The sequence below is a fragment of the Mus caroli genome, chromosome 18 (assembly GCF_900094665.2).
Source record: "Mus caroli chromosome 18, CAROLI_EIJ_v1.1, whole genome shotgun sequence".
NCBI classification, from domain to species: domain Eukaryota; kingdom Metazoa; phylum Chordata; class Mammalia; order Rodentia; family Muridae; genus Mus; species Mus caroli.
This window is the reverse complement of record NC_034587.1, coordinates 21,470,568-21,497,709: the sequence shown is the minus strand read 5'-3', so window position 1 is coordinate 21,497,709 and position 27,142 is coordinate 21,470,568. Positions and strand designations below refer to the sequence as shown.

General features: G+C 41.8%; 2 protein-coding genes across 4 annotated transcripts in view; one reads left to right on the top strand and one right to left on the bottom strand.

Annotated features, from left to right (window-relative positions):
* Rprd1a (regulation of nuclear pre-mRNA domain containing 1A) overlaps positions 1-13,650 on the top strand; it is a 48,865-nt gene extending 35,215 nt beyond the window's left edge. Inside the window, exons 7-8 of one of the 2 annotated variants that reach the window (XM_021150946.2) lie at positions 10,276-10,471; positions 10,764-13,650. In XM_021150946.2, the coding sequence (XP_021006605.1) occupies positions 10,276-10,425 (150 nt within the window). In that variant the 3' untranslated portion in view covers positions 10,426-10,471; positions 10,764-13,650. Of the gene's footprint in view, positions 1-10,275 lie in introns of both variants that reach the window. The other variant, XM_021150945.2, reaches the window with a different exon arrangement.
* Positions 13,651-15,938: 2,288 nt separating this feature from the next.
* Positions 15,939-25,005, bottom strand: C18H18orf21 (chromosome 18 C18orf21 homolog). 2 transcript variants are annotated; one of them, XM_021150769.2, is made up of 5 exons: positions 24,770-24,991; positions 24,658-24,680; positions 22,633-22,832; positions 20,145-20,344; positions 18,172-18,678 (listed from the first exon to the last, which is right to left on the bottom strand). In XM_021150769.2, the coding sequence occupies exons 1-5, from the start codon at positions 24,844-24,846 to the stop codon at positions 18,525-18,527; spliced, it is 654 nt and encodes a 217-aa protein (XP_021006428.1). In that variant the 5' UTR covers positions 24,847-24,991; the 3' UTR covers positions 18,172-18,524. The 2 variants fall into 2 exon arrangements, with proteins under 2 accessions (XP_029327570.1, XP_021006428.1); XM_029471710.1 differs by lacking the exon at positions 20,145-20,344 and having other exon boundaries at positions 15,939-18,678; positions 24,770-25,005.
* Between the last annotated feature and the right edge of the window lie 2,137 nt (positions 25,006-27,142).

Here is a 27,142-nt window from a genome sequence, read left to right as displayed (position 1 = left end):
ACTGACCTTTAAAATTTTTTGTTAGTGTTTATTTTAACAATATTATACACATACCATTATTTTGATCACATTCATCCTGTTACCCTCTTATTCCTTCCTACACTGAAGAATATATGCATCCTCTAGCAGCAGTTATCTGGGCACTGAGCTGTTTGTAGCTCAGTGGTATAGTACTTGCCTACCATGCATGCATGAAGCTCTGAGATCAGCCCACTACTAGCTCAGCACTACAAGAGCTGGTGGAGTAGGTGTGTGTGTGGTGAAAAAATGGTCACAATAGAGTAACTATTGGAAATGCCCTAACTAGTTAGTGTCCATCATAAGACCACATGCTGTAGGTATGAGGAAAGTTCTTTGTTTTGTTTTGTTTTTTCGAATCATCAAAGGAGTAGTCAGGAAATCTAGGCAAGGCAAGAAAGGAACAATATAAACAACAGCAGCCAGACATTGTGGCTGTGACCTAAGGACAGGGCATAGTACAGCAAAGTGACATGTGGTTGGATTTGTAGTTTAAAGTTAATGTATTATGGCGGTACTTACCTGCAAACAGGATACTGTTATAAATATGTTTAAAAGGAACTGGCAAGATGGCTTAGTGGGTAAATGCATTTGCTCCCAAGCCTGAGGACCTGAGTTCAGTCCCTGGGACCTACCTACATACTGGAAGGAGAGAACTGATTCCTGCAAGCTGTCCTCTAATCTCTACAAGTGTTTGGACACTATATTTAAAAAAAAATTTTTTTTTAAACGTGTATAAAACAAAGTATCGGCAGACCGGCAAGATGGCTCAGCAGGTAAAGGCACTTTGCTGCCATGCCTGGCCTGAGTTTAATCCCCAGTGCCCATGTGGAGGAAGGCAAAAGCTGACTCCTTCAGCTTGTTCCATGGCCTCTATATTTGTGCCTTTGATACATGCATGTCCTCTTCTCTGGATGGATGATTAGACTGGAGATGTATTAGATGGTCGCATATTTGCCTAGCATGCCTGAAGCCTTGGGTTTGATCCCCAACACCACAGTGGTTCATCCCAGTAATCCCAGCACTGGGTAGATGGAACCAGGAGGATCAGAAGTTGCGGGTCATGCTTAGCTGCATAGTGACTTGGAGGCCAGCCTGAGCTGTACAAGACCCCTTCTGAAGAATACAGTGTACCAACACTTATGTATAATGCACAGGATTGGAGTTTTTTCCTCAGAGTTTTTTTTTTTTTTAAGGTTTTAATTACAAAATTGTTTACATTTTGGCTTCTAAGTCCTTTAGTATTCAAGGTATGAACTTTGTATACTCATTATAAGTAAATTATAAAATAAAGAGAATGTAGTTGTAAATGTTTCCCCTGTGAGCTAAAGAAGAGTAAAATGTAACCATCTTTAGTAGATTAAATGCAAGTTCAGGTGTACCATGTCCCTTATTTTCCTATGGTGTGGCACACATTATCAGCAGCTGAAAGCCAGTGTGAATGAACCAACATTTGTTACTTTGGTATGTTTTCTGTCTTTCACAAGTGCTAGCACTAAAATCACTCCATAGAACCTGCTGTTCAGAACTGAAGTGTGGATTATAGAATTCACATTTGACAGGAGCAAGAACCTGTTGTATACTGTAGCAAAGTGAGCTTTCCTGAGGAAGTTTGGCATGGGTAGATTTAGAGATTTGATACTGGATTGAGACAATGAAAACAGTAGGAGCAATTAACAAGGAAGTGCAGTTTTCTTGTGTCCTACAATCAAAGTGCAGCAACAGGATTTTACAATCTGGTGCTAGTGTGCAACCAAGTGTGATAGCAATAGCTTGTGCTGTTTGAGGGGCCTCTCTGACCAGTAACTCATGGGGCTGGCAGTGAGATAAAACATGAGCCTCTTTAGCAGTAATGATTAGTCATTTAAGGGTGGCTCAGTGATGTTTAGAGTACTACAGTCTCATAGGTAAAATTTGGTCAGGCTTACTGGCCTATAGTCAGCTTTTGTAGAATACTAACTGCTGTGGAAGAAACTCTGTTTCGTTCTTGAAGCCTCCCTCTCTGAGTCTTGTTCCAGCATATAAACACTTGGGAGTTTATAGGAAAAATTAATACACTTCAGAATTGAGATAACTCACATGTTACAATGCAGAACTAAATAGAAGTTGATTGTGATAAGACTTCAGTAAGTTTGTTGTGCTGCAGTGTTTTAATTATTTTTAATTCCAAAGAATATTCTAGACAATGGACTGTTGAGATTATAACCATGTTTAGGTTTTCTGGATAAAAAAAGATAAACACACAACATCAGAAGCCTATTGGGTAATTTGGAGGAGATTGCTTTTTGTTGCCAACAGCTTTGAAAAATGTACATATTTTAAATGTATATGCACATTTGCTTAGAGCTGCCTCTGAAAACTTACCCAAGACTAGCTAACTTCACCCATGGTTAAGATTTGCTATTTACTAGGTAATACCAAATATGGGAAAGTACTAGTCAATGTAATCTATTAGCCAGGTAATGTAGATAGGATGGCATTGAGCTGAACTAGTAAACATGGGATTCCATATTAACAATGTGAATGAGCTGTCCACAGTCTATCCAGAGGCAAGAGCTAGGGCCAGGGCAGTAGCAGATGTAAATACAGAATGCGTCAAAGTAGAGCAGGAGGAGAGCGAGCGCTGGGACCAAATGCATGTGTGTGAATGCCTGCTCTCGGGTGCTTTGGACACTATCCCGAGAGTCTGGTTTATTTTCAAGGGCAGAACTAGGAGCACTACTGCTAATGTTGGCTTCTCAATGTCTGACACCTATATCTTCAACATTCTACAGCTTAACTCATGAGATGCTAACATAAAGCTTCACGCCCTGGCATGATTGTGTTACTGTTGCATGGCACTTTGTTAAATGTCAGTTAAAGCAATATAGAGACAAAGCAGGCATAGGAACCAAACTTAGCCTGTCTGAGGAAGTTTTTTGTTTTTGTTTTTTAAATGACCTGGCCAGGAATTTAACATAAATGATTGATATGCTAAGGGTTCAAGTGGGTAAAGCAGACACATGCCTCATTGGACAGTAATGCAAGTAGAGAGGTGAAAATATCCCAAATAAAGACATAAAGGAAACATTCACCTAGTTCTTCAGACAGGCACCTGACTCCGTTTAGGACAGCCATGGAGATAGTTGGTGAGGGTGTGAGAGGCTAATGAGAACTTCCCTGAACAAATGCAGAATGGAAAAGGAACAAGAAGACAAACCCACAAATCGTACATCCAAGGTTGAGACGTTTTGTTACATGCCTGGAATACTGGAAGAGAGAAGCAGCAGAGAGTGAAGCCCCAATGACTAAGGGTTTCCAGGATGAATGGCAGAAACCAAATTCCTGATCTAGGGAAACTAGAATGTCAAGCGAGATTGAGAAAACAAAATGCAGTCTTCTTGTAGGCAAATCCTGTTCACATCATAGAACACCAAAGAAAAAGCCTTAAAAGAAGCCAGAGGGGGAAGTTCCTGTAGTGCAACAGAATTGCAATGGACTTGGCAAAGTTGTGCCGGCAAGAAGTTGGAAGTGGGGCCTGGTTGGTATTGATGCCCAACATCCCAGGAAAACTGACAAAAAGTGTTGAACCCACCAGCGTGGGGTTTATGTTGAAAGACATTCGAAAGCAAAGTAGTCTGCTGTTGGAGGTGATGGTGTGACGGGATTATGGACGTGACAAGGATGAGGGGAAAGTTGGGTTCATTGTCGAGCCAAGTGAAATCTGTGAATGAAGAACTTTTTGGTGTGCACCTCATGTTATCAGCCCATTGAGGATACAACAGATGTAGCCACTATGTATAATATATATAATAATTTTTATTCCAAACACTAGCCCCAACTTACCTTTCTGGCATACTTCTTTGAAGCTGTAGAACAATGGGGCATCCTTAAATAGGATGTTACATGATATTTAACAGTCTAAGGTACTGTGATGTAATAATCAGAAAATAAAACTTGCAAGTTAACAAGTTATGTCAGCTCCACTTAGTCATCAGTATTTGTAGAAGCAGGTCATTTTTTTTTTTTTTTAAGTTGCATTATATTGCTTTTGAGGTTGCCTGGTTAATGGAAAAATCACCAGTGTCCTATGCTGCCTATCAGCTCCCATCTTAACAATACCTCGGTTCTTTTAAGGTTAAACTTAGGCTTGCTGATGGATTCAACTTTCCTGGAATGCTATATGCTGCCTATCAGCTCCCATCTTAACAATACCTCGGTTCTTTTAAGGTTAAACTTAGGCTTGCTGATGGATTCAACTTTCCTGGAATGCTAGGCACCATTTCTGAATGAACTTGCCCATGTTAGTGAATATAAAAAATCACCCAAATATTTACATAGGTGAAAGTGGTGAGTCTACTTCTAAAAAGGCAAAGGTATTTAGTCACAGTTTTCTCCTTGGATCGTGAGTTAGGGAGTCATGATGGCTCACCCCTTTCAGCTGGTGATCCTGTGGTAATTTAGGAGCTTTCAGTTAGGTAACAGTCAGAATACTCCACTCAATTGATTCCAGGATTCAAGAAACAGGTGGGCGCAATGGGAAGCATAAGGACTGAGCCAGTCTAAGTTTGAACCTTTGTTTTTCATTTTTCTGTTGACTTTGAAGGTTCTTAATGGCAATGACATTTTTTTGGGGGGATGGTTTGTATATGCTCAGTCCAGAGATTGGCACTATTAGAAGGTGTAACCCTGTTGGAGTAGGTGTACCACTGTGGGTGTGGGCTATAAGACCCTCATCCTAGCTGCCTGGAAGTCAGTATTCTGCTAGCAGCCTTCAGATGAAGATGTAGAACTCTCAGCTCCTCCTGCACCATGTCTGCCTGGATACTGCTGTGTTCCCTCCTTGGTGATAATGGACTGAACCTCTGAACCTGTAAGCCAGCCCCTATTAAATATTGTCCTTTATAAGACTTGGTCATGGTGTCTGTTCACAGCATTAAAACCCTAAGACAAGTTTCATCTTGTATAGCATGTAGTCTCTACATGTAGAAATTAAATGAAGGATTTAGAATAATGACTGGCATTTTTCGTTTGGGTTAGAGTGTACTAGATGAGTTCAAAGCACAATGTAAGTGATCAGATATAATGCTGCACAGTGGTTTGAAGAGATAAACCGATTGCATATTCACATAGATGCAGCATCTGAAATTATATGGAAATAGTGTATTTACTTCTTTTAGAATTTTTGTGGAGGGAAAAGTCTTTGATTGTGCTAGGATGTCACTATTCAAAGTATAGGTTTTGATATTGGGTATTGTCAATCTAGTCGTTGCAAAGAGGAGGGAGTGACTTGTCTGAGCCTGTTTTTATAGTGTTCTGAAATCTGTTCAGGTTGCTTCCAACAGGTCACAAAACCAGCTCAAAAGAATTAATCCTGGTGTTTCCGGTTTGTTGTAGTACACTTTACAGTATAGCTGAGGGCTCCCGAGAAGTGGGTGGGGCTTTAATAGGCAGGTCCTTCTCTTTGCTCAGTCTTTCTGGCACTGGGAGATGTAGTGGAAATTCATCTTTGTTTTGATAGGTTTTGTTTGTTTTTAAATACATATTTTATTTGGATAGGCTTTTGAGACCGGGTATCACTAGCTCAGACTGACTTGAACCTCTTTCCTGCGTCATTCTTAGTACTGAAAGCACAGGCATGAACTACACTCAGTTCTGTAGATTTTTGGTTTTGCTTTGTTTTTTGTCACAATTGTGTAGAAAAGAAAGAATAGATATAGGATCAAGGAAAGGTGAATAAAAGTACAAGTTCAAAAACCTTTAAATTATTGAGAGTTTTAGAATAACTATATGATGCCTAAAATAACTCTTGATTTATTCTGTTTTGTTTTAGTGTACCTCTTAAGGTAGGGTCTCCAGAGCTCTGTAGCTCATGCTGGCCTGACACTCACTATATAGACCAGGCTAGTTTCAAACTTTAGGCTATTTTACCCGTGCCTTCCAAGTGCATGACCCCATCCAGCTTGGGAAGTTTACTCTTGTAGCCCAGTGGTTCTCAAACCTAGGGATTGAATGGCCCTTTTCAAGGGGTTGTCTAAGACCATGGAAAAACACTGATATTTGCATTATGATTCATAATCATAATTATGATTATGAATAACGGAATTACAGTTATGTAGTAGCAACAAAAATAATGTTATGGTTGAGAGTCACCACAATATTAAAGGACCACAGCATTAGGACAGTTGAGAAGCACTGCTCTAGCTGCTGTTTTTGAGCTAATTCAGATGCTATCCTAGAGTGATAATCACAGTTTAAGCATTACAGATCTGCAAAACTGCCCTTTCTAAAAAATGAAAAGAAGAAAGCACAGAGACTAAGATAATCAAAGGTAATCCTTGCTCAAGGTCATGGACATAGAAGACTAAGGAGGCAGCATTTATCTCCGTCCTGACTGGATGTTAGTAGTTAGTGCTCTGCTTGTTACTATACAAAAAGTTGACTCATACCTCCCCAGTACAAATATGAAGTTTGGAAACAATCCTGTAGTATTTAAGGTTAGAAAGAATGAGCTTTGAAAAACGAACACAGCACAGAGGTCCACGGAGGCAGTGTTGGCCTTTGGTCAAGAGAGTTTTTGAAGTCCTCTATACATAAGGATTGGCTACAGAGAGAAACTTCTAGTTTGAAATCTGAACTTGGCAGTACTTACAAGGCTGATCACATCTTTTAAGGGACTAGTTTACTACTACCACTACCTTTGGTGCTAGGCTTGGGCCCAGGACTTTAACATGATAAAAGTATTTTACCTCAGATTTAAACCTGAACCTTAACTCAGTGTTGAAGCATGACAAGATGAAGGCTCCTTCTGGTAAAGACGACATAGGTGGAAGAATGGCCAGAAAAATGTTCTAGATAGAGAAACAGCTTGGTAACAATGGTATGTTTTTCTGTTTGTTTTTTGTTTTGTTTTGTTTTTCCTTTTGGGCCTAGCCTTTAAGAGCTGAACCATCTTCCAGCCCCCAACCCTTTGTTTGAGATGGAGTCTATGTATCTCTTCCTAACCTGGAACTCTCTCTACATAGACCAGACTGGCCTCAAGCTCTTAGCTTCCACTGCCTCTGCCTCTGCTGGGATTAAAGATGGGCACCACCAGCCGGGCGTGGTTGCGCACACCTTTAATCCCAGCACTCGGGAGGCAGAGACAGGCGGATTTCTGAGTTCGAGGCCCGCCTGGTCTACAAAGTGAGTGCCAGGACAGCCAGGGCTATACAGAGAAACCCTGTCTCGAAAAACCAAAAAAAAAAAAACCAACAACAACAAAAAAAGATGGGCACCACCACACTTGGTTTAGGGCTAAAAATTTTAAGAATGGATGAATGAAACTTGAACTTTGAAGACTGCAGGACTGCAGCTGTGGGGATGAGACTGGTAGGTAGACTGGAGATGAGTGGGCAGGGTCAGAAATGTGGGCCTTTGTAAGTGAGCAGTCGGGTGGGGACATAAAAGACCAAGGTTAGGAGTGGTTCCCATGCTGCAGCTGCCCCAGAAGGTGTCAGTTCTGCTCTTACTGGCTGAGTTAAACCCAAATTAGCACACATGCTTTCTTACGTTTTGCTTTTTACAGTGGAGTGTTTTTAGTAAGTTAGCTTAGATATGTGAGAGTGGAGTGCCTGGCTTTGATAAAGACATAAAGGATGCCACACTGATAGTGATTTAAATTAGGGGAAAATGTTAGGAGAAAGTTGTCTAGGCTTCTGAAAAAAAGCCCATATTCTTTCAAAACTAAATGTATTTTGTTTGTGTATGTACATTTTTGTGTGCCAGGTTGAACATGCGGAGGTCAGAGAACAGTGTGTGGGACTAAGGCTGTAGAGTAATTTAATGGAACACACAGAAAAGAAACAAGTTGGTTACACTAGTAGGTAGAGTTATTTTCAGTTTTGAATAAATTAAAAAAAAATACTCAGGGTTATTAAACTCCAGAATGTCAAATAGAAAAATGTCAGCTTTATTGTTTCTGCCCAGTTCTTACCTTTGATTACACACACAGATCTAATTCAAGCATATAGTCTATAGTGTTATGTTACTATGTATGTATGTATTTATGTACATATGTACGTGAGGCAGGGTCCCCTTTTGTAGCTGTGGCTGGCCTAGAACTTCCTGGGCACACCAGATTGGTCTTGAATTTGCAGAGATCCACCTGCTACCACCTCCTGAGTGCTAGGACTGAAGGTGCCACTACTCCTGACTGTACTTCAATATTTAAAACTAGCCACCAGATGCACTCTTGCTGAAGAGTTGAGCCCAGGGCTTTGCACACGCTAGGCAAGCACTCTATCACTGAGGTGTACCCTTCCTCTTCACAAGTGATGTTTAGAAGTGTGTACTTAAACCAAAGAAACCTACTCCTCTACCTTTTTGTTTGTTTGTTTTTCGAGACAGGGTTTCTCTGTGTAGCCCTGGCTGTCCTGGAACTCACTTTGTAGACCAGGCTGGCCTTGAACTCAAATCCGCCTGTCTCTGCCTCCCGAGTACTGGGATTAAAGGCGTGCGCCACCACACCCTACTCCTCTACTTTTAAATGTGTGTGTATTCTACCCAAGGTACTGTGGTGGGTTGGTATTCTGAGACAGTGGCAAGTGTAAAAAGTAAGAAGGGAGTCAGCCTTTGAGGTTGTCGTCTTTGAAGCATGGGCTAGTGCACCTTGTTGTCAGAATTGGTTGGAAAGGCAAGGATATTGAAACCCCTCATGTTTGTGGTTATCTGTGTGATTTACAGCTAATGTGCCCAGTTCTTTATTCTAGATCTTTCCCTCTCGTTTCCTTAGAGCTGTGGGTTATACTAATCTGACAAATCCTCTGCCTTGCCAGGGCAATTGTATTATTTTTAGAGGAGGCTTAGAAATAAATACTAAGACTACTCCCTGGTTGATAGTATTTTAGGCATCAAAAATAGAGGAAAGTGACTGACAATTCTGGTTGGGTGGTAGCATCATTTGGGAGGCTTTTATACAATTTGTATGGTCCGGACCCTTTTCTGGATGTTCTCAGATACTCATACATAGTGGGACCAGTAGTTTTCTTAAAAACAAAAGCAAACAAACAAAAGAAGGGGTATATTCTTAGAAATCACTAAAGAAATTCAGGTATGCCACCAACACTGAGGTACACTGAAGAAGGGTTCTGGCTATCTACCTTTTGGCTCCCTCTCATGCCTCATCTCTATTGGCTAAGAGTGTAAGAAGGTCCACATGCTCTCTGGAGAGGATTTAAGTGAGGATTTTGAGGATTCATTTAGGGTGAGAAATATCTACTACAGACAGTGGCCAAAGACCATCGTGACTGACTGCCTTTTGTTCCTTGAGTTAAGGGTTGCCAGCCTTTTAAAATCCTTTTTCTTGCTTTTGGTGCACAGTCTGGTGATCTGTGTTCCCCATTGCAAGTTAATACATAAAATGCATATCATTTACAGATGTTGCAAGTTGTATTGAAGAGAGGCTGTCAGAATTTTAAAATGTGTATAATAATGTATCCTTTATTAATAATAGTGGGGTATAGTCATGATGTTAATTTTAAGGCAGTTATATAGATAGTAATAAAAGATCCTAGGGGTTGATATTCTAGCTTTGTTGATACAGTACTTGCCTAGTATACCCAGAATCCCACATTGTGTCTCCAGCACCACATAAACTGGGTGCTGTGATTCATTGCTCTTATTCTAGTACTCAAGTTAGGCAGCAGGATCAGAATTACAGGGTCACCCTTCGCTACATACTGAATCCAAGGCCAGCCTCAGTTACATGGGACTATTTTAAACCTACCACCAATGAAATTATGAAGCAGCTCGTTTGTGTTGGAGACAAAGTCCCAGTTATGATTATGCTGCAGTGGTTGCTAGCAATCACAGAGAACACTTTGAGACTTCAGCCTAAGAAAATACACACTAGCCAGGTGGTGGTGGTACACACCTTTAATCCCAGCACTTGGGAGGCAGAGGCAGGTGGATCTCAGAGTTCGAGGCCAGCCTGGTCTACAGAGTGAGTTCCAGGACAGCCAGGGCTACACAGAGAAACCCTGTGTCAAAAAACAAACAAAACAAAACAAAACAACAAAAAAAGAAAATACACACTAAGTGGCTTCATTGTGATATTTAATTGCATGGCTATTATTTACTTTCACTGCTCTCCTACCTCTGTAGCCCATTTGACTCAAACTCACAATGGTATGATCATTTATTTGCCAGTAGCTGAATAATACAAAATTCTGCAGAGAATCAGCAGAAAGCTAGACTGATTTTTCAACATGAAAGCTAACGAGTGATTTGTTGTTGCAGGAATACAAGCGCAAGTTAGCCCGAGTTTCCCTGGTACGCAAAGAACTAAGAGCCCGGATCCAGAGCCTGCCAGATTTATCTCGTTTGCCCAATGTCACTGGCAGTCACATGCACCTGCCCTTTGCGGGGGACATCTACAGTGAAGACTGATGGCCAGTCTCCTCCAGGGCCAGGACTTTGGCAGACATGGAGACAGGTTAGGTGAATAGTCCTGTAGAGTTATTTTTGTACATTGTTGAGAATGGTACTAACACAAGAAATGACAAGGAAGTATAAAATGTTAAAATGTTGGTTTGTTTTACTATTTTATTAGTGAGTTAACATGACTTAGTTAAAACCAAGTGATGATTTCTGTGTATTAATGAACTTAATGATTATTTTCAAAAAAAAATCTTTTGTAAGTTTTTTTTTGATCCAAGGCCTTGTGAGAAATTCCATGTTTCTATTTCTTCATGTATTTTCAATTACTTTTCTTTATTTTTTTTCAGTATCTAATCACTGTACACTATCTAATTCCTAATGAGAAGAACTGATCAGGAGCTGATGTGAGACTGTTTATGGGATCGTTAGAGCTTGATTATAGAAGAGACTAAATGTTTCAACTTCACCTTACTCTTGCCACCCAAATACTGGTTCTGTGTGTCCTCATGCCTTTTGAGTTTAACACTAGACATGGATGCCGTGTGCAGGGTCAAATTAAAGCCTAGAGAAGGTTCCCCGGTAGCACAGTAGTAGTTCCATCTCAAATGCCATCCCAGGATAAAAGGTCTGTTAAATAAACACTCCCTTGATCACATTATTTAGAACTAAGTGCATTTAATGCTTTAAGAGTGTTGTAAGTTCTGCTGTCCTAATGAGCACAACTCCAGCTCTGCAGCTGACTGCTTCTGTCGGGTCAGTCTTCTTACATCAGATCCCTTAACAAAACACCAGCTGTGGGGCGTAAAGGAAACATCAGGCAGCGACACAATCCCAGTGCTTAATCCCTGCCCATGTCACGTAAACAGTAGCTCTTAGCCTGAGCAGCTCAACAACTCAGTACCCATAGTGCTCAATTAAGTAGCCCAAAACAGTTTATTTCTGTAATGTTTTTGAATGATTATATTTTGGAATTAAGCAATGCTGTACTACAGGGTAGATGTGGTGAGTTTTATATTCGTCTGTTTACACGTGTAAATACACAGCAAATGTACCTTTATCTGTACTTGAACCTGGTGTGTTAGAGCAGGTGCATGCTCTCCAGCTTTCTTTTAAGTTCCACTGTGAACCTGCAGGTTTGTGTTTCATGATGGCAGAGGGAGATGTTTTTCTCCCTTATTGCTTTGCATTTCTCATGTAATCGGAGTCCAAGTAAATAGTCTGTAGAACACCTTTTAAATTTCACAGGCCAGTTATATTCAGTACTCTGAATGGCTTCACTGTTTCTTTCTCAGTATTAGAGGATATAGTTGAAATGAATTTCCATGTGAAGAAGTGACAGGTAATTTATCTTTAATAGCCAGTAGATTTGGGAACAGTGCTTTAAACACTGGCCTCTCTCCAAAACAGAGTTACATGTCTGGCATCACCCCATCCCATGAATGTTCTATCTTCCAATGACAACTTTTGGGAATTAGGACACATTTCCTCACAGAAGCTATAGCTGTTCTCTGTGCGCACCGCTGAAGCTCAACTAGAAGCCCAAACCACTGGACCACGGATATGCTTGTAATGAGCTGACAAGTGGCTCCAGCACATCCTGAGCAGCGTTTGTCTGTCACATAAGGGTTTGTGTGCAGCAGCCAGACCCCTCACACTGGGGTGGCTGCCAGTGCTGCTATCTTTTCCTTAGGGGTAGGGATTGAAGAAAAGATTCAGCAAAGGAGACACACATTACATACCCTGATTATGCCTGTTTTGAAAGTATGCCAAGTAAGTTTTTGTTGTTGTTTTGGAAAGCAAAAGCTTTGTGTGTTAACTTATTTTCAGTATCTTAAACTTATTTATGATTTGCTGACACAGTGATTTATCCATCTAAACTAGATACTTTTCCATTTAAAACTAATTTATAAATGGTATACTCTTGGGAAGATATAAACTCTTTTAGAAGTTTCCTGAAATATTTTCACCATGAAGACAGACTTAGATACTCTTTTGATGCCACTATCTGATCTAAATATTTATGATAAAATGTATTATTTTTTTAAAGAGTGTGATGAGATCTGTGATAAATGCTAGTACTCAAAACCTGAATCCCCAAACCACAAGTTGTTGGTTAGCTCACTAATTGAACAGACTGTACAGTTTGTTCTAGAAGTAAGTTTTTCAGCCTTACAGTCGTTAATATTCCTTTCTGAAAGGAAGACTAAACTTAATGGGCTTAAACCAGGTGTGGTGGTTCATGCCTTTAATTTCAGTACTTGGGAGGCAGAGGCAGGAGGATCTCTGTGAGTTCAAGGCCAGCCTGTTCTGTAGAGTGAGATCAATGCCATTAGTTACATGAGTGAGACCCTGCATTAAGAAAAAGAAGAAAAAAGAAATGGGCTTAGGTGAGGGGTATAAAATACCAAACTGTAAATCATGCACATTTACTCTACCATGTACTGGAGGCAAATTACAAGTATGAGAGCAACCTGGTCTGGCCCTCAAGGGAAAGTATGTCACATTGTAGCAAGGTCCTGTGCTGTGAATGGACACCATTCCTCTTTTCTCCACAAACAGTGCAGAGAGCTGTCGGAGTGGCAATTTGAGCAGATTCCCCGGTGCTCCCTCTGCTCCTACAACACTACAGTAAGTAAATGAACCATAGGGGGAGCTGGGAGCCTGGAAAGGAGCTGAGCTCTGTAGCCAGCCTTCCCTGAGGAAGACCGTCCCACCTGTAGCTGTTGTGATAGCTGTTCACAGCATTCTGAATCAGGATTTTTCTATAAGAAATCCTTTAGCATTAAAAAAAGCTAGGATGATCCACCCATCATGATTTTCAGAGTTCAGATGATGTTGTCTGCTGTCACTGTTATGAGTAGCTTTGTGGTGTGTGGTTCATGAACTGGTCTGAAGTCTGGAGAGGACAGTGACTGGGCCTTCCTCAGTTCCCACTCTGAAGTAATGCAAAAGCCTGACACTGTTTTACTAGCTACTAGGAGTTCCTCCTAGAGATGAGCCCTACTTCTCAGTTGTGCTAGAAAAAGCTTTTGACGGTGTGAATTCAGTTCTTCTCTGTACAGAAGGGAACACTGGGTTACTTAATGGATTTGTGTATACACAGCATCTGTTGCCATCTAGTCTGTGGTGTCAAGAGCACATGGAAAAAGGATACTCCGTCTTTTATAAACCCTTTTCTTTGGCTGTATCTGATGACAGTGTAAGATCCTAATAAAGTTTTATGTTCTTTTTGAAGAGTTTGTGTGTGTGTGTTATTTTCTGAATCCAGTTCATTGATAAAGGACAGGCAGGTGTGGGACTAACGGGAGGGAGTTGGCAAAGTCCTGGGAGTAGTCAGTGAAGCAGAGACAACAGAAAAGTATCATCAGAGGTATTTATTAAACTGCAGGGGCTGAGCACCAACTTGATTCTTTTCTCAAATATTCAAATAGGGCCTGGGGAAGTAGCTCAGTGGGTAAGAGCCCGTGCTGTATAAACAGGAGAATCAGAGTTTGGTTCCCCAGCACCTGCATAAAAAGCTGGGCATGGCTCAAGTGCCAGTACTGGGGGTGGAGACAGCCACATTGCAGGAACACCCCGCATCTGAAGACAGTGCCACAGAGAGCAATGGAGGAAAGAAGCCAACATCCTCTCTAGCCTCTGCTTGGGCGCGTGTACCATGCATACACACAAACACTAAATATTTAAGCAATTATGGAGAATAATGAAGTATAGGTTTTACCGTTCATCATATAGTTGGTTCCTTCCTCACAGATCCAGTTGATACCTGAAGCTTCCTTGTGACAACTCAAGTTAATTTTTGTGGTGCTAGGGATCCAAATCAGGGTCCCTGTATGCTAGGTATATACTGTAGTGCTAGCTAAACCAACACTCCAGTTCCCAGGCTTTGGATTTAAAGTAAAACTGAGAAATATTAGAAACTGTGGGAATTTGCAGGGCAGTATTGGCTGGAGCGTTTGATAATTCAGTTGCATCTGGGAATATAGTTCAATTGTAGAACACTTTAAGCATAAGCCCTAGTTAGATCTGTGATGTAACACGAGAGAGAGAGAGAGAGAGAGAGAGAGAGAGAGAGAGAGAGGGAGGGAGGAAAGGGAGGGGATGAGGACTTAGCTGAGGCTTACTAAAAAAGGATTCTAATCAAATGGATCAGAATATTCTGATTCTTGTAGTCTGGAAAGTTTGGGAGGTAATAACATTGCTCTGGCTATTCCCCCGTCCCTCCCATTCCTAGATGGTATTTGTCAACCTCATCTGGATTCATGTTTCCTATTTACATAAGAGTGGGTTTCATAAACTGGCACATAGCCAGAGGCTGCAAAGAGGTGGGCATAGTGGACATATGAGGGATCCCCAAGGGTTTGCATGCCAACTCTGCATCTTCCCAGGTCTTTCCTTCACATTTCCACTTCCCTGATTAATATCTAATTCCAGCTCAGTGAGCCAGCTTTGCCTACCTCGTTCTGTTAACCATTGGGGTATTTGCTTGCTTTCTCAAAGCACAGGCTGCCCTTGGGTTGGGCCTCCCTGCCTGAGTCTGCTCAGTGCTGGTATTGATTGGGACTGGTTACGTTTCTTACTCTCTTCTTCATTCTCACCTTTAGAGCTACCTTGTTTGTCTCTTCCCTGTCTTTATTGATTTCCTCTTTTATTTACTGTTCCTTCCACCTTCTCTCTTCTGATATTAATTGCTGGGCTTGCTCTGCTCATTTCCTTTCTATTTCCACCTTTAAATCTACTCTCCACATTGCTTTACTCTCTCCCAAGTTAGTGAAGTTGAGACGGTGTGTGTGTGTGTGTGTGTGTGTGTTATAGTTTGTACCAGCACAGCGGGTAGAATGAACTGTTGATGGGGTGTTTTCAGGTGGTGTTTGATGTAGCATCTTCTGGGGCACAAAGATCACTACTCAGCTATATGCGTGTCTTCAAGTGTGTAAGATAGTAGGAATGGGATAGTACAATTTTCAGAGCTTCATCTTCCTAAGTGTGTTAGATAACAACTATTAGCCTCGGCCAGGAGCTTGTTCTTAGTGCAAATAATTGGGCCCAGATTTACAGAGTCACAATATCCAAGGTTAGGGACATACTCCTCTTAAGCAAATCCTTTAGGTAATTTAAGATTTTTAAAGAATGTTGCTTTTTAAATGAACACTTTGTCTTTTAAAGATTTATTGTGCATGCTTGTGTGTGTATGTATACCTGCAAGTCACAAGTCAGAGGTGGAGTTATACACAGTGTGAAATGTTGGATCCTCTGTAAGTGCAGTACACCTCTTAATTGTTGAGTTGTCTGTCCAGCCCCTGAACATTATATCCTAAGCATCCAACAGTGATCCAAATGGATAATTGGCTAAAGTAGGATATGCAACAAATTTTAGAATTACCACATTTGAATTCTGCACTTCACAGAAAAGTATAAAACTGGAATTTTAAATTAAAGAATCCTGTGACTCAGAATCATTGGCTGATTTAAACATATCTAAAATCTTACCATATTTATTTGGAAGTACAAGTTGAGGGGAGGGGTGTATTTTAAGAATCATACATTAATATATGGCTTTTCCCAAATAATACTGTCATGAGTTGTCTTCTATCAGTGAACTCTATTGCTTGTTGGTACAGTGTCTCACTATATAACAGTTTAGGCTGACCTTGAATTCAGTCTTCCTGAGTGTTGGGACCAAATTATTTGATCATTTAAAATGCTATAAATGTTGTATAATTTCACCATATTCACTATACTACCATAAACAGGGGGAGCCTGGGTGTGGTTGTGGTTTTGGATCTGAGCTGCAGTTAACACTTTGTGTTGTTGTTGAGCTAGTATTTGAGTATTGTATGGCCTCAGGTGAGCTTTATGGCCAGTTCATCACAGCCTAGTCTATTGGACATGGATGCCCAAATTAGCAGCAAATGTCACTGGTGCTTTTTCACTGAGCTGCTAGTTTGCATGCCTTTGCAAGCACTTAGGAAGACTGAAGGCTGCAGTTGTCAGCCCCTGCCTCTTTGCTTCTTTTTATGTCCATTAATGGGACAGAACAATTACAGCTATAGTAACATTTTAAATCAGTAGATTTAAAACAGTCTTTCCTGATAGATCTAGTCTCCCCACTGTGAACCTATCGAAAGCGAACTTCCAATGACTGAGCTTACTGGTTCATTAACATGCATTTTTCCTCCATGTTCCCTTAACCAACATTTTCAGTAATAAGGTGTAGTGCTGGAGTTACAGCATTTTTAAATAGTACACACTTCAAAGCATACCATTTAAGTAACAGTAGTTAAGAGAAGTGTTTACAATTTAGGGGAAGTATTTTCATTATGACCTTCCTAGATGTATTTATGTTTATTAATGGTTTGCCTGCTTGTATGTATGTGGATTACATGTAGGCCTGAAGCCCAGGGAGGTCAGAAGAGGGCAGGGATTTGATTTGGGCCTAGAGTCCCAGATGGTTGTGAGTCACCCATGTATGTGGTGGCAAACCTGGGTCCTCTCCGAGAGCAACGAGTGCTCTCCAGACCTCACGTGCTTGTGCACACACCACAGTTGTTGTGTGGAGGTCAAGGGATAGCTTGCAGGAGTTGTTCCTCTGCTTCCACCATGTGTGTCCTAGGAACTAAACTTGGGTCAGAAGGTCTCAGCAAGTGCTTTTACCTGTCAAACTTGCAGCCCTCTGGGTAGTTTTAGCGCCTTAACAGTCAGTGCAGTAATCACTTTTTCAGATAAACCAGCACAGTAGGCCTACAGTTTTAGTTGTTATGAAATATGAAATAAGTGATATACGAAATGAAACGTGTATGAGGTCTATTTTTGTCAGTTCATGACCAGAATTCTCCATGTTTGTTTTCTGTCATTTCAGGAACTTAGTTTCTTATAAAGCTGTAGGCATTACCAAAAACCATCAGTGGTTTAAAATACCATTTGATTTTCTTGTTTTGATCTTCGCCTTAATTCCACAGGTGCACTGTGTGGACAGAGGGTGAGTATGACAACAAAGCACACTAGAAGTCTTGCTTTTTAAAAGTTTGGAAATTATTTTAAATATGGCCTTTTTTTGTGTGTTGCCAATTAAAATTGTCCTTCATTTTTTAATGATCCCTAAAACTGTACAAGAGCACTTTGATTAGCAAAAGGAGAAAAATATTTCCTCAGTAACTATTTTCAGAAGTGTTAGGATTTTTTTACACCTTCCTAAGAAGACATCTTATCATTTTCCCAAAGATCCAACAAAACTAATGCTCAAATTTTTTTACTGAAGTTCTTTAAGACTAGGAAACAGTGCACTGAAAAACTCCCCAGTGATTCACTTTACCTCAACTCCTAAAACACACTGCACAATCCCTTTTTTTTTCAGAATTCATGATCTAAATCAGGAGAGGCTCAGTAGTAGTAACAGGGTGAACTTTGTAGACACATAAGGAATGACTGGCCTGGCTCACTGCTGCAGTGCTTAACCCTTGTTAGCCCAACCCTTGGTACAGTGCTTGCTCAGCAAGCAAGGCCCCCGAGTTTAATCTCTAGAATGGGCATGGAGGGGGCAGGTGTTTATCTTTCAAAATGTGGAAAATGTTCATAGTTAGTTTACTAATATTGTTATGCACATGACTGAGGAAATACATTTGATTTTTCTATATTAGAAATAGTTATTTATACATGGAAGAAACCTTGTTTCCTTCTGAAATGATAATAAAACTTCAAAATCTAAATTAAATACTACCATTCGGTACACATTATACCTTTATCATAAAAACTGTCTTAGTTTTCAAAGCTGTTTATTACATTTATTCATCTGCTGCAGGGCAGGCAGGCACTCATGTGGAGCTCAGAGAACAACCTGTAGGCTGGGGTTCCTTCTGCTCTGTTGGTACTGGAGATAAGATAGAGCTGTAGGCGTGGCTGCAGCAGTACCTTTCCCTTTGGTCATTTACTTTTTGGTCTTCACATTCACCAGGGAGGCCGAGGGGGCTTGGTTTAATGAGGCACTTCCCACAGCACTGAAGGGTGACAAGAACAGCTTGCTTTTGACTTAGTTTCCATGTGCTCAGACATCAAAGTGGGGACAAAAGCTGTACTAGATAGACAGTTCTTTCTTTCAGAGGTCATTCTCTTCATAGAGAAGATAAGAAGTGCCTGAAGTCCAGCTTTGGGCTCTTGTCAGATGCACTCTGACTAAGCAGTGCTTTTAGTTGAGAGAAGTGTTTCTTTCTTTTGCTCCCATTCCTTGAGGAGCAAATGGGTGTTGCCTGTCCAGATGTGGGTGTTCTGAAAGGAGAGAAAAACTCCTGTCAATCACACTGCGCCCAACATCATCTGCTGTGTATACCACACTGCATTACAGCTCCGTATGGACACTGGCTGTGCTCATCGTAGTAATTCCCATGAACAACAACAAAAGCCTCATGGAATATCCAATCCTGGCATCATTTAGGAGGCACTTAGAGCAGCACTTCAGGAGGCATTTAGAAGCACCCATGATACCTGAAAGATGAACCTAGAGGTAAGATGTTTCCAGGCTGAATTTACACCTGACACCAACATTCACGACAACTCATACAACTGCAGGCTTCATTCCTTTCCAGCGAAAGGCCCTGAGGAGGCACTGCTCTACTATGTCTTCCCCACCAGGATGGCGGTGTCACAGCACAGGCACTAGACTACTGGTGTTTTTGGATAGTGCCAGGTGCATACATCCACACACTACGCCGTTTACTATCTAGTATGAGTTTGCACTTGGGTGCTGGGGATCTGAACTCGGTTATGTCTACACAGCAAGGACTACCAACTGAACCCTTTCCTCAGAACTCCTAAAGGCAAATAAATGGCTTTAAATACAGCGAAATGTTCTTTTATCCACATTTACACAAAAAGTGAAATTTCGGTTGTATTTATACCAAATATTGACTAAAATCAGTAATATACAGAAAACTGGATTTGACATTTTAACCCAGTATCATCAACTTGAAGCTCAATATAAAATTTCAATCATTAAACAGAAATAAACCAGTCCTGGCTAGATTTTGTCGTTTATGTTCAGTTTCCTTTGTAACGAAATCCTCTTCACATAGTAGCTGTGGGACTGTACTTAAATCCATGACTATTATACTGAGGGGTCCTAAAACGTGCAGTCTGTGGCAAATCTCGCTTCATCTACCTTCCCAGAGGTGACAGAGAAAAGAGTAATACCTACCATTTGGAAACATAGTTCGAGGGCTTCAGACAACACACGGGAAACCGAGGCAACACACAAGACAGGCAAGTGCGGGACTGGGAGGCACTTATATTTACCCAATGCGATACAGCCCGGCTTATTAAAGACTGCTGACAGCTGCACTTGAGCCAGGTCTTCCTCAGGGAAGCACTGTCCTAGTCCTGACAAAAGGTTACTGAGGACCTGGCCCAGGACAGCAGCAGTAGAAAAGAGAAACTGGTAACAAACTACAGCATAGAAGCTGCTAATCTCTGCCAGTTTAGGTAAGGATGCATAAAAGGACATCTTGTTGAGAGTTAAGAAACAGGAGGAAGGGAAGACTTGGAAGTTGGCTGTGGCTGTGCGTCAGGTGTTGGGAGAGACTGCAAAGGAGCCACATGCACTGAAGAGGATTAGAACTATCAAACAACAACGGGCATGGGAGACAAATGTGCCACAGCCTGTAATGTAATGCATGAGGGGCTCAGGATGCACATGAAACAGACACTTCATGTTTCACACAGCTAACAAGTTTAAGTACCTGATGGTCAAGGAGGGACTCTTGCCTTTGGAACCATTTGTACTCTGACCGAGGTTTGCAGAGCCTGGAGCCGTTCTCTTTGGCGTCTTCGGGCTGGCTTTGTTGGCAGCAGTGGCGGCGTTGCTCTTCAGAGCCCACAGGAAGCTTCTACTCTTACCATGGTGTCTCACTGTTCTGTTGCATGTCCTACAGGTAATCAGCTACCACAAAAAAGAAGTTGGTCCTGTGAGTTCTCTGGTAACTCAATATAACCATGTTTCCCCAATTCCTATGTGAGTATGACAGAGACAAGTTAGCACAGAGACTGTCCTCTGGGAGCTTGCAATCTATGGAGGAGTCAGATAAGACAAATTCAAAACAATAAAATTGCCAACGAGAAGGTGCTGATTAGGCATTTATATTTAAATACTTTAAAAAGACAACAGGCTTGGGGGTAGTGAGACACCCTGAGCCCCTAGTCCTATAGAAAGAACTATAGGTAACTAAGGAATGTGGAAAGCAGGAGGAATCGTTTTCCTGGGAGGGAGCACACCAATTGGCTAGCCCTGAAAACATACATAGCACTATATCGATGGAGCAGGTTATAGTTAGGAGTATATGTGTACATACATATATACATATATACATATACGCATGTAGCAGAGAAAAAAGGCCATGAATTTGAAAGAGAGGAATGAAGGGTTCTGGAAAGTTTGAAGGGAGGAAAGGGAAGGAAAAATGGTGCAATCATATTTCTACCTCAAAAATAAAATAATTTTTAAAAGATAATGGACTCATTATGAAACTGATTTGTGTAGGAGCTAGGGATAGGAGGGCATTCACTAACTCTTGGATGTTCTTTTTAACAGCAGGAGAGATTTACTGTTTTCTAGCTGGTGAACTTTAGTTCTTTTCTCAATAAAACAGAGCCGATCACTGGCATTTTAAGTAGCACCTTTGAATCCATAGTGACTATGTTAAATGCTAGTCTGACTAATAAAACCCTTCCATTTCCATCAATATTTATTGTTATTTTATGTTTATGGGTGTTTGTTTGCATGAAAATATGTGCACCATGTACAAGACTGGTCCCCTTGAAGAGGCCAGAAGGTACAGAAAGTGTGTTGATTATGGGAATGGCTGATGGGAACCAAACAGGCAGCGAGTGCTTTGAGCTGTTAAGCCATCTCTCCAGCCTCAGTAGGATGCATTGCCAAGACATGGTCCACTTTGTACCTAAATGCCTTTTCTACATAGCCTATGTCTCAACAGAATTTAAGCTAGTTACGTGAGACGTACTCAGATTTCAAACAGACAAAAATTCAAATAAAGATCTATGTGGTGATTTGAGTGAGAATGACCCACTTAGGCTCATAGCTTCAACACTTGGTCCCCAGTTAGTATAGCTGTTTGAGAAAGACTGGGAAGTTGGACTGAAGGCAGGCTTTGAGGTTTCAAAGAAGGTGACTCCCAGTGTCTGTCTCTGCCTTAAGGTTGTGGATCAGGACATGAGCCCTCAGCTGTTCCTCCACTTGGCCAACATGGACTCTAGCCCTGTGAAGCAGTACGCATAATTAAACACTTCCTTTTATGAGATGCTTTAGTCAGGGCGTTCTGTCACAGCAACAGAAAAGTAACTAGAGCAGTCTGCATAGATGAAGGCCTGCTGCCTTGTAGTTTTTGGAAAAAAGCTATATACAGATGCAAATCTTCCTAGGGGAACATTCTCAACAGTTGGAAATAGATTCCCAATATATTGATCTGTTTTCTAGTAAGTTCCTGTGGCAGGAAGCTCATAGGTTGAGGTCACCTAGGCTACACAGTGGGTTTAAGGCCAGTCTGGGCTACATAGCAAGACCTTACCTCAGTGCCTGCATACACTTGAGTAAGTTGGTAATGTTCACACAGAGCATGCAAAATAGAAGATATACTTGATAATGGTCTCCATCTAGTAAGCCTTTGGGAATTTTTGTTTTATTCCATTTTATACACTAAACACTTTGCTGGGTGGACACGTGCTGACCCTGGGACTTCATACATAAGATGAGTGAGGAGGGAATTATTTGTTACTGAAGAAATGATTAAATGGTGACTGAGCTTGTGAGTGTGACTGCTAAACATAAGGAATTCTCAAAACAGAAAATACTGCGCTCAACAGCGAGGTGAGAGCACGTAAGAGCATCAATCCTTGGTTTTGGGGAATTATCAAAAATTAAAACTAGTCAGTGTGATAATGCACATGTTTAATCCCAGCACTGGGGAGGCAGAGTCAGGCTGACCCTGAGTTCGAAATCAGTCTGGTCTACAAAGCAAGTTCTTGGACAGCCAGGGCTTTCAGAAGCCCTGTCTTAAATTATACTCTCGGTGACTCACTACCACAGAAACATTATGTGTGCACTCTAACACTCCAAATGAACAACTAGAACTTAGCTCTGGTCAGGCTGATTCTCTCCCCAAGGGAAAGAACACAAAACGACACTGGTTTTTATGTACTAAACTGCAACCTTACCAGCACACTTGTAGAGTCTTTATACTTTCTCAACAGCTTCGCTTCTTTAAAACTGAGTGTATCATTTCTTGCTTCCCGATTAAGAAGTTTCTGTATCTTTGGTGTCAATTTGGCTTTAGGTTTGAGGCGCACTCTAGAGTTATCCAGAACCAACAATTGGAAGCAGTGTGGACATGTTTCCTGAAAAGTGCTGTTATCCTCTACAAATAAACAAATAAATAAAATTCACAGTTTGCAAGTCAGAATATTTTGTTACCTCAAACAACTGGTATCATAAGTGGGGGAAAAAACATACTGATGCTATCAGCAGATACAGTTTCGTGAAGCAAACTCCAGATATGAAAATGCATAAAAGCAAACTGTCAATAATGTACTTTACAGAATTCTCTAATTTCCCCATCCACTCCTGCAGCAGCAGGTAGGCAGGTCACTGGCCTATACTTCTCTGTTCATTTGTTGCTTAGTTATCAACACATTTACCACAAAGCAATCGGCACAGGATTTTTCTTCCCTTCCTTCTCTACCATCAATACAACTAGTACTTTTCTGTGTACTGTGAACAGAGGACAACTAGATGACATAGACCAGCACATGTTAATGCTGGGCCAAGGGATGGGACTAATGAAGGAGGCGCAGAGGCTGGCAAAGTTATTGTAATTCAAAGAAGGATGTTTAGGGAAGCGTCATCAAATGAGCATTGCAGAGAAAAATGACAGCAGGCAGAAAGTAGCGTTCCAGGCACGATAAGGCATCTGCAAAGCCCAGGAACACAACAGCATGAAAGTCGACCATGGTTGAAGTTGAGTAACCAACTGGAAGTATGTCACGGAGGTTATGTGGCATTCCAGCTTAGAAAGAGACTGCAGAATGCCCTCTGACAGCCAGCAGTAATTGTTTGGATCAGGTTGCAAGCATGAATAAAAAGTGGGTCAGTGGGCTGGTGAGATGGCTCAGCAGTTAAGAGCATTGATTGCTCTTCTGGAAGTCATGAGTTCAAATCCCAGCCACCACATGGTGGCTCATAACCACCCATAATGATTTGGGCCAGAGTGAGCCTGGAGGTGCGGGCGGGGGTAGGGGGGGCAAACCAAGAGGGAGAAGGGAAGGGGGGGGGAGTGGGTCAGTTGGGAGGTATTTTAAAGTCACTGTGATTTGTTAGTACAAGGTAGACCAAGGGTTTCAAGAAATAGCCCCAAGATAAAGACAAGATCACTGTTTACTAAGGTAAGAACTAGTTGTTTAAAAAAGGAGGGGTGAAGACAGGAAGGTCTCAGTATATTGTAGCCAGTCCCAAGACTGAATAAAAAAAATGTCATCTAAGAACTGAGTTCTGGGACACAACAATGTTTGGCTCTTGGAAGATTATTAGGAAAACCAAGAGATACAGGAGTAAGAGGTAGATGCCTGGAAGACAGGTGGAAACTACTGAAACCCTGATCAATGTGGTGCTGTTGAGTTGGTTCAAGGGATCAAGGCACTTCTACCAAGCTAGACAACCTGAGTTCCATCCACGGGAACCCATCCAACAGAAGGTCTAGATTCCATCACACTCTTCTGGTCACCAGGCTCCCAAATGATGCAGATATGAGGGCAAAACTCAATAGAATAAAATTTAAAAATAAAAGCAGATCAAGGGGCAAGGGAATGGCTTAGGGGTTAGGAGTATTGGTTGCTCTTTGCAGAGACTCGGGCTTAGTTCTCAGCACCCACATGGGGGCTAAGGGCCGGTTTTAAATGTGGCTCCAGGGGTTTCGACGCCCTCTTCTGGTTTCCGCGGCATCAGGCACGCATCTTGTGCCCAGACAAACACAAATCATCAAAACACATTTAAGAATAAAATAGACTGATCAATGTATCTAGTGCTAAGGATTAAGACATTAAGAAATCTGGGGTTTTCATGCAACTGAGAAGCCAGGAGTATTTTTTTTTTTTTTTTTTTTTTTTAATGAGACAAGTTGATCACCCTTCTCTTTTGGACCACTGGGGTGGCAAGGGCCGTATCCACGGCAGTCGGCGTTCTCCTACCGTGTGTCGAACTGTAGGCCCATCTGCAAAAGAAAAGCGGGGGTGAGGCCAGGACACCGTGGCTGCCCTCCCGCCCGCCTGCCCGCTCGCCCATCCTCCGCCCCTCTCTTACAGGAGGTACCGGGCCTGGCCGGGGCAGCTTCCCACCAGGCCCCGAGCAGCCGCTTCAATGTAATACTTCTGCCGCATCGCTCGAAAGCTCAGTCGCCCAAACGCTGTGAAAGAACTCCACGCCGGAAGTCGGCTTTCTCAGTGTAACCATCCTAGGCCTCTGCGCTCAAACTCCCTCCGGAAACACGCATTCGCGACACAGGAGTTCCGGTCTCCTCCGTGTCGCGTATGGAGTTCGAGGTCATCTAGCTTATGACTTGGGTCTTGTCGTCTTACCCCGGTCCCTGTCCCCACCCCCACTACAACATCCAGAACGAAGTTCTTGTACCCAGAATGGTGACAGGCTCCGGAGCCCAGGGCTCCCCCGGCCACACTGACTTCCTTCCTCTTCTAACCATCAAGTCCAGATTTTTCTGGGTAGCTTAACAAGGTTAATCAATTAACTACCATCAGGTGTTTTACTTTCTAGTTTGGTTTCTTTTTTGAAAAGAGATTTATTATGTGTATGAGTGCTTTGTCTGCTTATAATGTATGTGCCTCACTTGGGTGCAGTGCCTGGGAAAGTCAGATTTCTGATCCCTTGGAACTGGAATTACAAATAGTTGTGAGCTGACATGAGGGTCTTGGGAACCAAACTAGGGTCCTCTGCAAGAACACTCAACGGATGTTTCTTTGTTTTGTTCATGATTTTCGAGACAGGGTTTCTTTGTGTAGCAAGTTTAGGCTGTCCTGGAACTTGCTCTGTAGATCCGTCTGCCTCTGGAATGCTGGGATTAAATGCTGGAATGCTGGGATTAAAGGCATGTGTCATCACTACCAGGCTCAATCAATGATCTTAAGTACTAAGCCACCAAGTGTCATTAATAACTGAGCCATCTCTCCAGCCCCAGTGTGATTTATTACACACACACATTTTTTTTAATGAATGCATTTTACTAATTTAATTTCTTGAGACAGTCTCTCTACATAGCTATGGTTGTCCTGGAACTTTCTTTTTTTTTATAGATTTTTTAAAAAAGATTTATTTATTGATTATATGTAAGTACACTGTAGCTGTCTTCAGACACTCCAGAGGAGGGAGTCAGATCTTGTTACGGATGGTTGTGAGCCACCATGTGGTTGCTGGGATTTGAACTCCGGACCTTTGGAAGAGCAGTCGGGTGCTCTTACCCACTGAGCCATCTCACCAGCCCGGAACTTTCTATGTAGACCAGTTTGGCAACTCACAGAGATCTGCCTGCCTTAGCCTCCAGAATGCTAGGTTTAAAGACATTCACCTTGATAGTCACACAGGCACACACATTCTTTAGCTGATATTAAGCATGATTATTTTTATAAAGTGAACAGCAAGTTCTGTTAAGGTCTTTTACCATAGACCCTGCCTTTTCTCATTGATATAAAATGAGAAACAATTTGTAATGAGCATTACTGCCAGGTGCCTTTTCATCCCTCCCTCCCTCCCTCCCTCCCTCCCTCCCTTTCTTCCTTCCTTTGTCCCTTCCTCGAGACAGGGTTTCTCTGTATCTGTGTAGCCCTGGCTGTCCTGTAACTACAAATAGGCTGGCCTCCAACTCAGGGATTCTCCTGTTTCTACCTCCCAAATGCTGGGATTAAAGGTGTGCACTACCACGTGCAATCCAGGTCCACGTGCAATCCAGGTGCTTCTCTTTTCTTTTTATTTACTTATTTATTATATTTAAGTACACCGTAGCTATCTCCAGACACACCAGAAGAGGGCTTAGATCTCATTACGGATGGTTGTGAGCCACCATGTGGCTGCTGGGATTTGAACTCAGGACCTCTGGAAAAGCAGTCAGTGCTCTTAACCATTGAGACATCCTCTCCAGCCCCCCAGGTGCCTCTCTCTCTCTCTCTCTTCTTTTTTCTTTCTTTCTTTCTTTCTTTCTTTCTTTCTTTCTTTCTTTCTTTCTTTCTTTCTTTCTTTCTTTCTTTCTTTCTTTCTTTTTTTTTTTTTTCCGAGACAGGGTTTCTCTGTGTAGCCCTGGCTGTCCTGGAACTCACTCTGTAGACCAGGCAGGTCTCGAACTCAGAAATTCGCCTGCCTCTGCCTCCCGAGTGCTGGGATTAAAGGCATGTGCCGCCACTGCCTGGCCCCAGGTGCTTTTCTTAACACGATAATTTATATTGCTAACTCATTAATCCTCATGACAAGCCCAGAGGATAAATGCAGTGTCACTTCATCTAACAAAATGGGCTCTCTCTCTCTCTCTCTCTCTCTCTCTCTCTCTCTCTCTCTCTCTCTCTCTCTCGGTTGAGACACACCACGTAGTCCAGGATAGCCTCAAACTATTTAATTCAGGCAGTCCTTGATCTTACCCTGTTGCCACAGCCTGGGATTATTTAAGTGTGAGTG

Coding starts and splice junctions, on each gene's coding strand:
- C18H18orf21 (XM_021150769.2), bottom strand. CDS start 24,846: ATGCGGCAGAAGTATTACATTGAAGCGGCTGCTCGGGGCCTGGTGGGA. Junction 20,345..22,632: donor AAGACTCTACAAGTGTGCTG/GTAAGGTTGCAG, acceptor TTTTTGTGGTAG/CTGATTACCTGTAGGACATG. Junction 18,679..20,144: donor AGTCCCTCCTTGACCATCAG/GTACTTAAACTT, acceptor CTCTCCTTTCAG/AACACCCACATCTGGACAGG.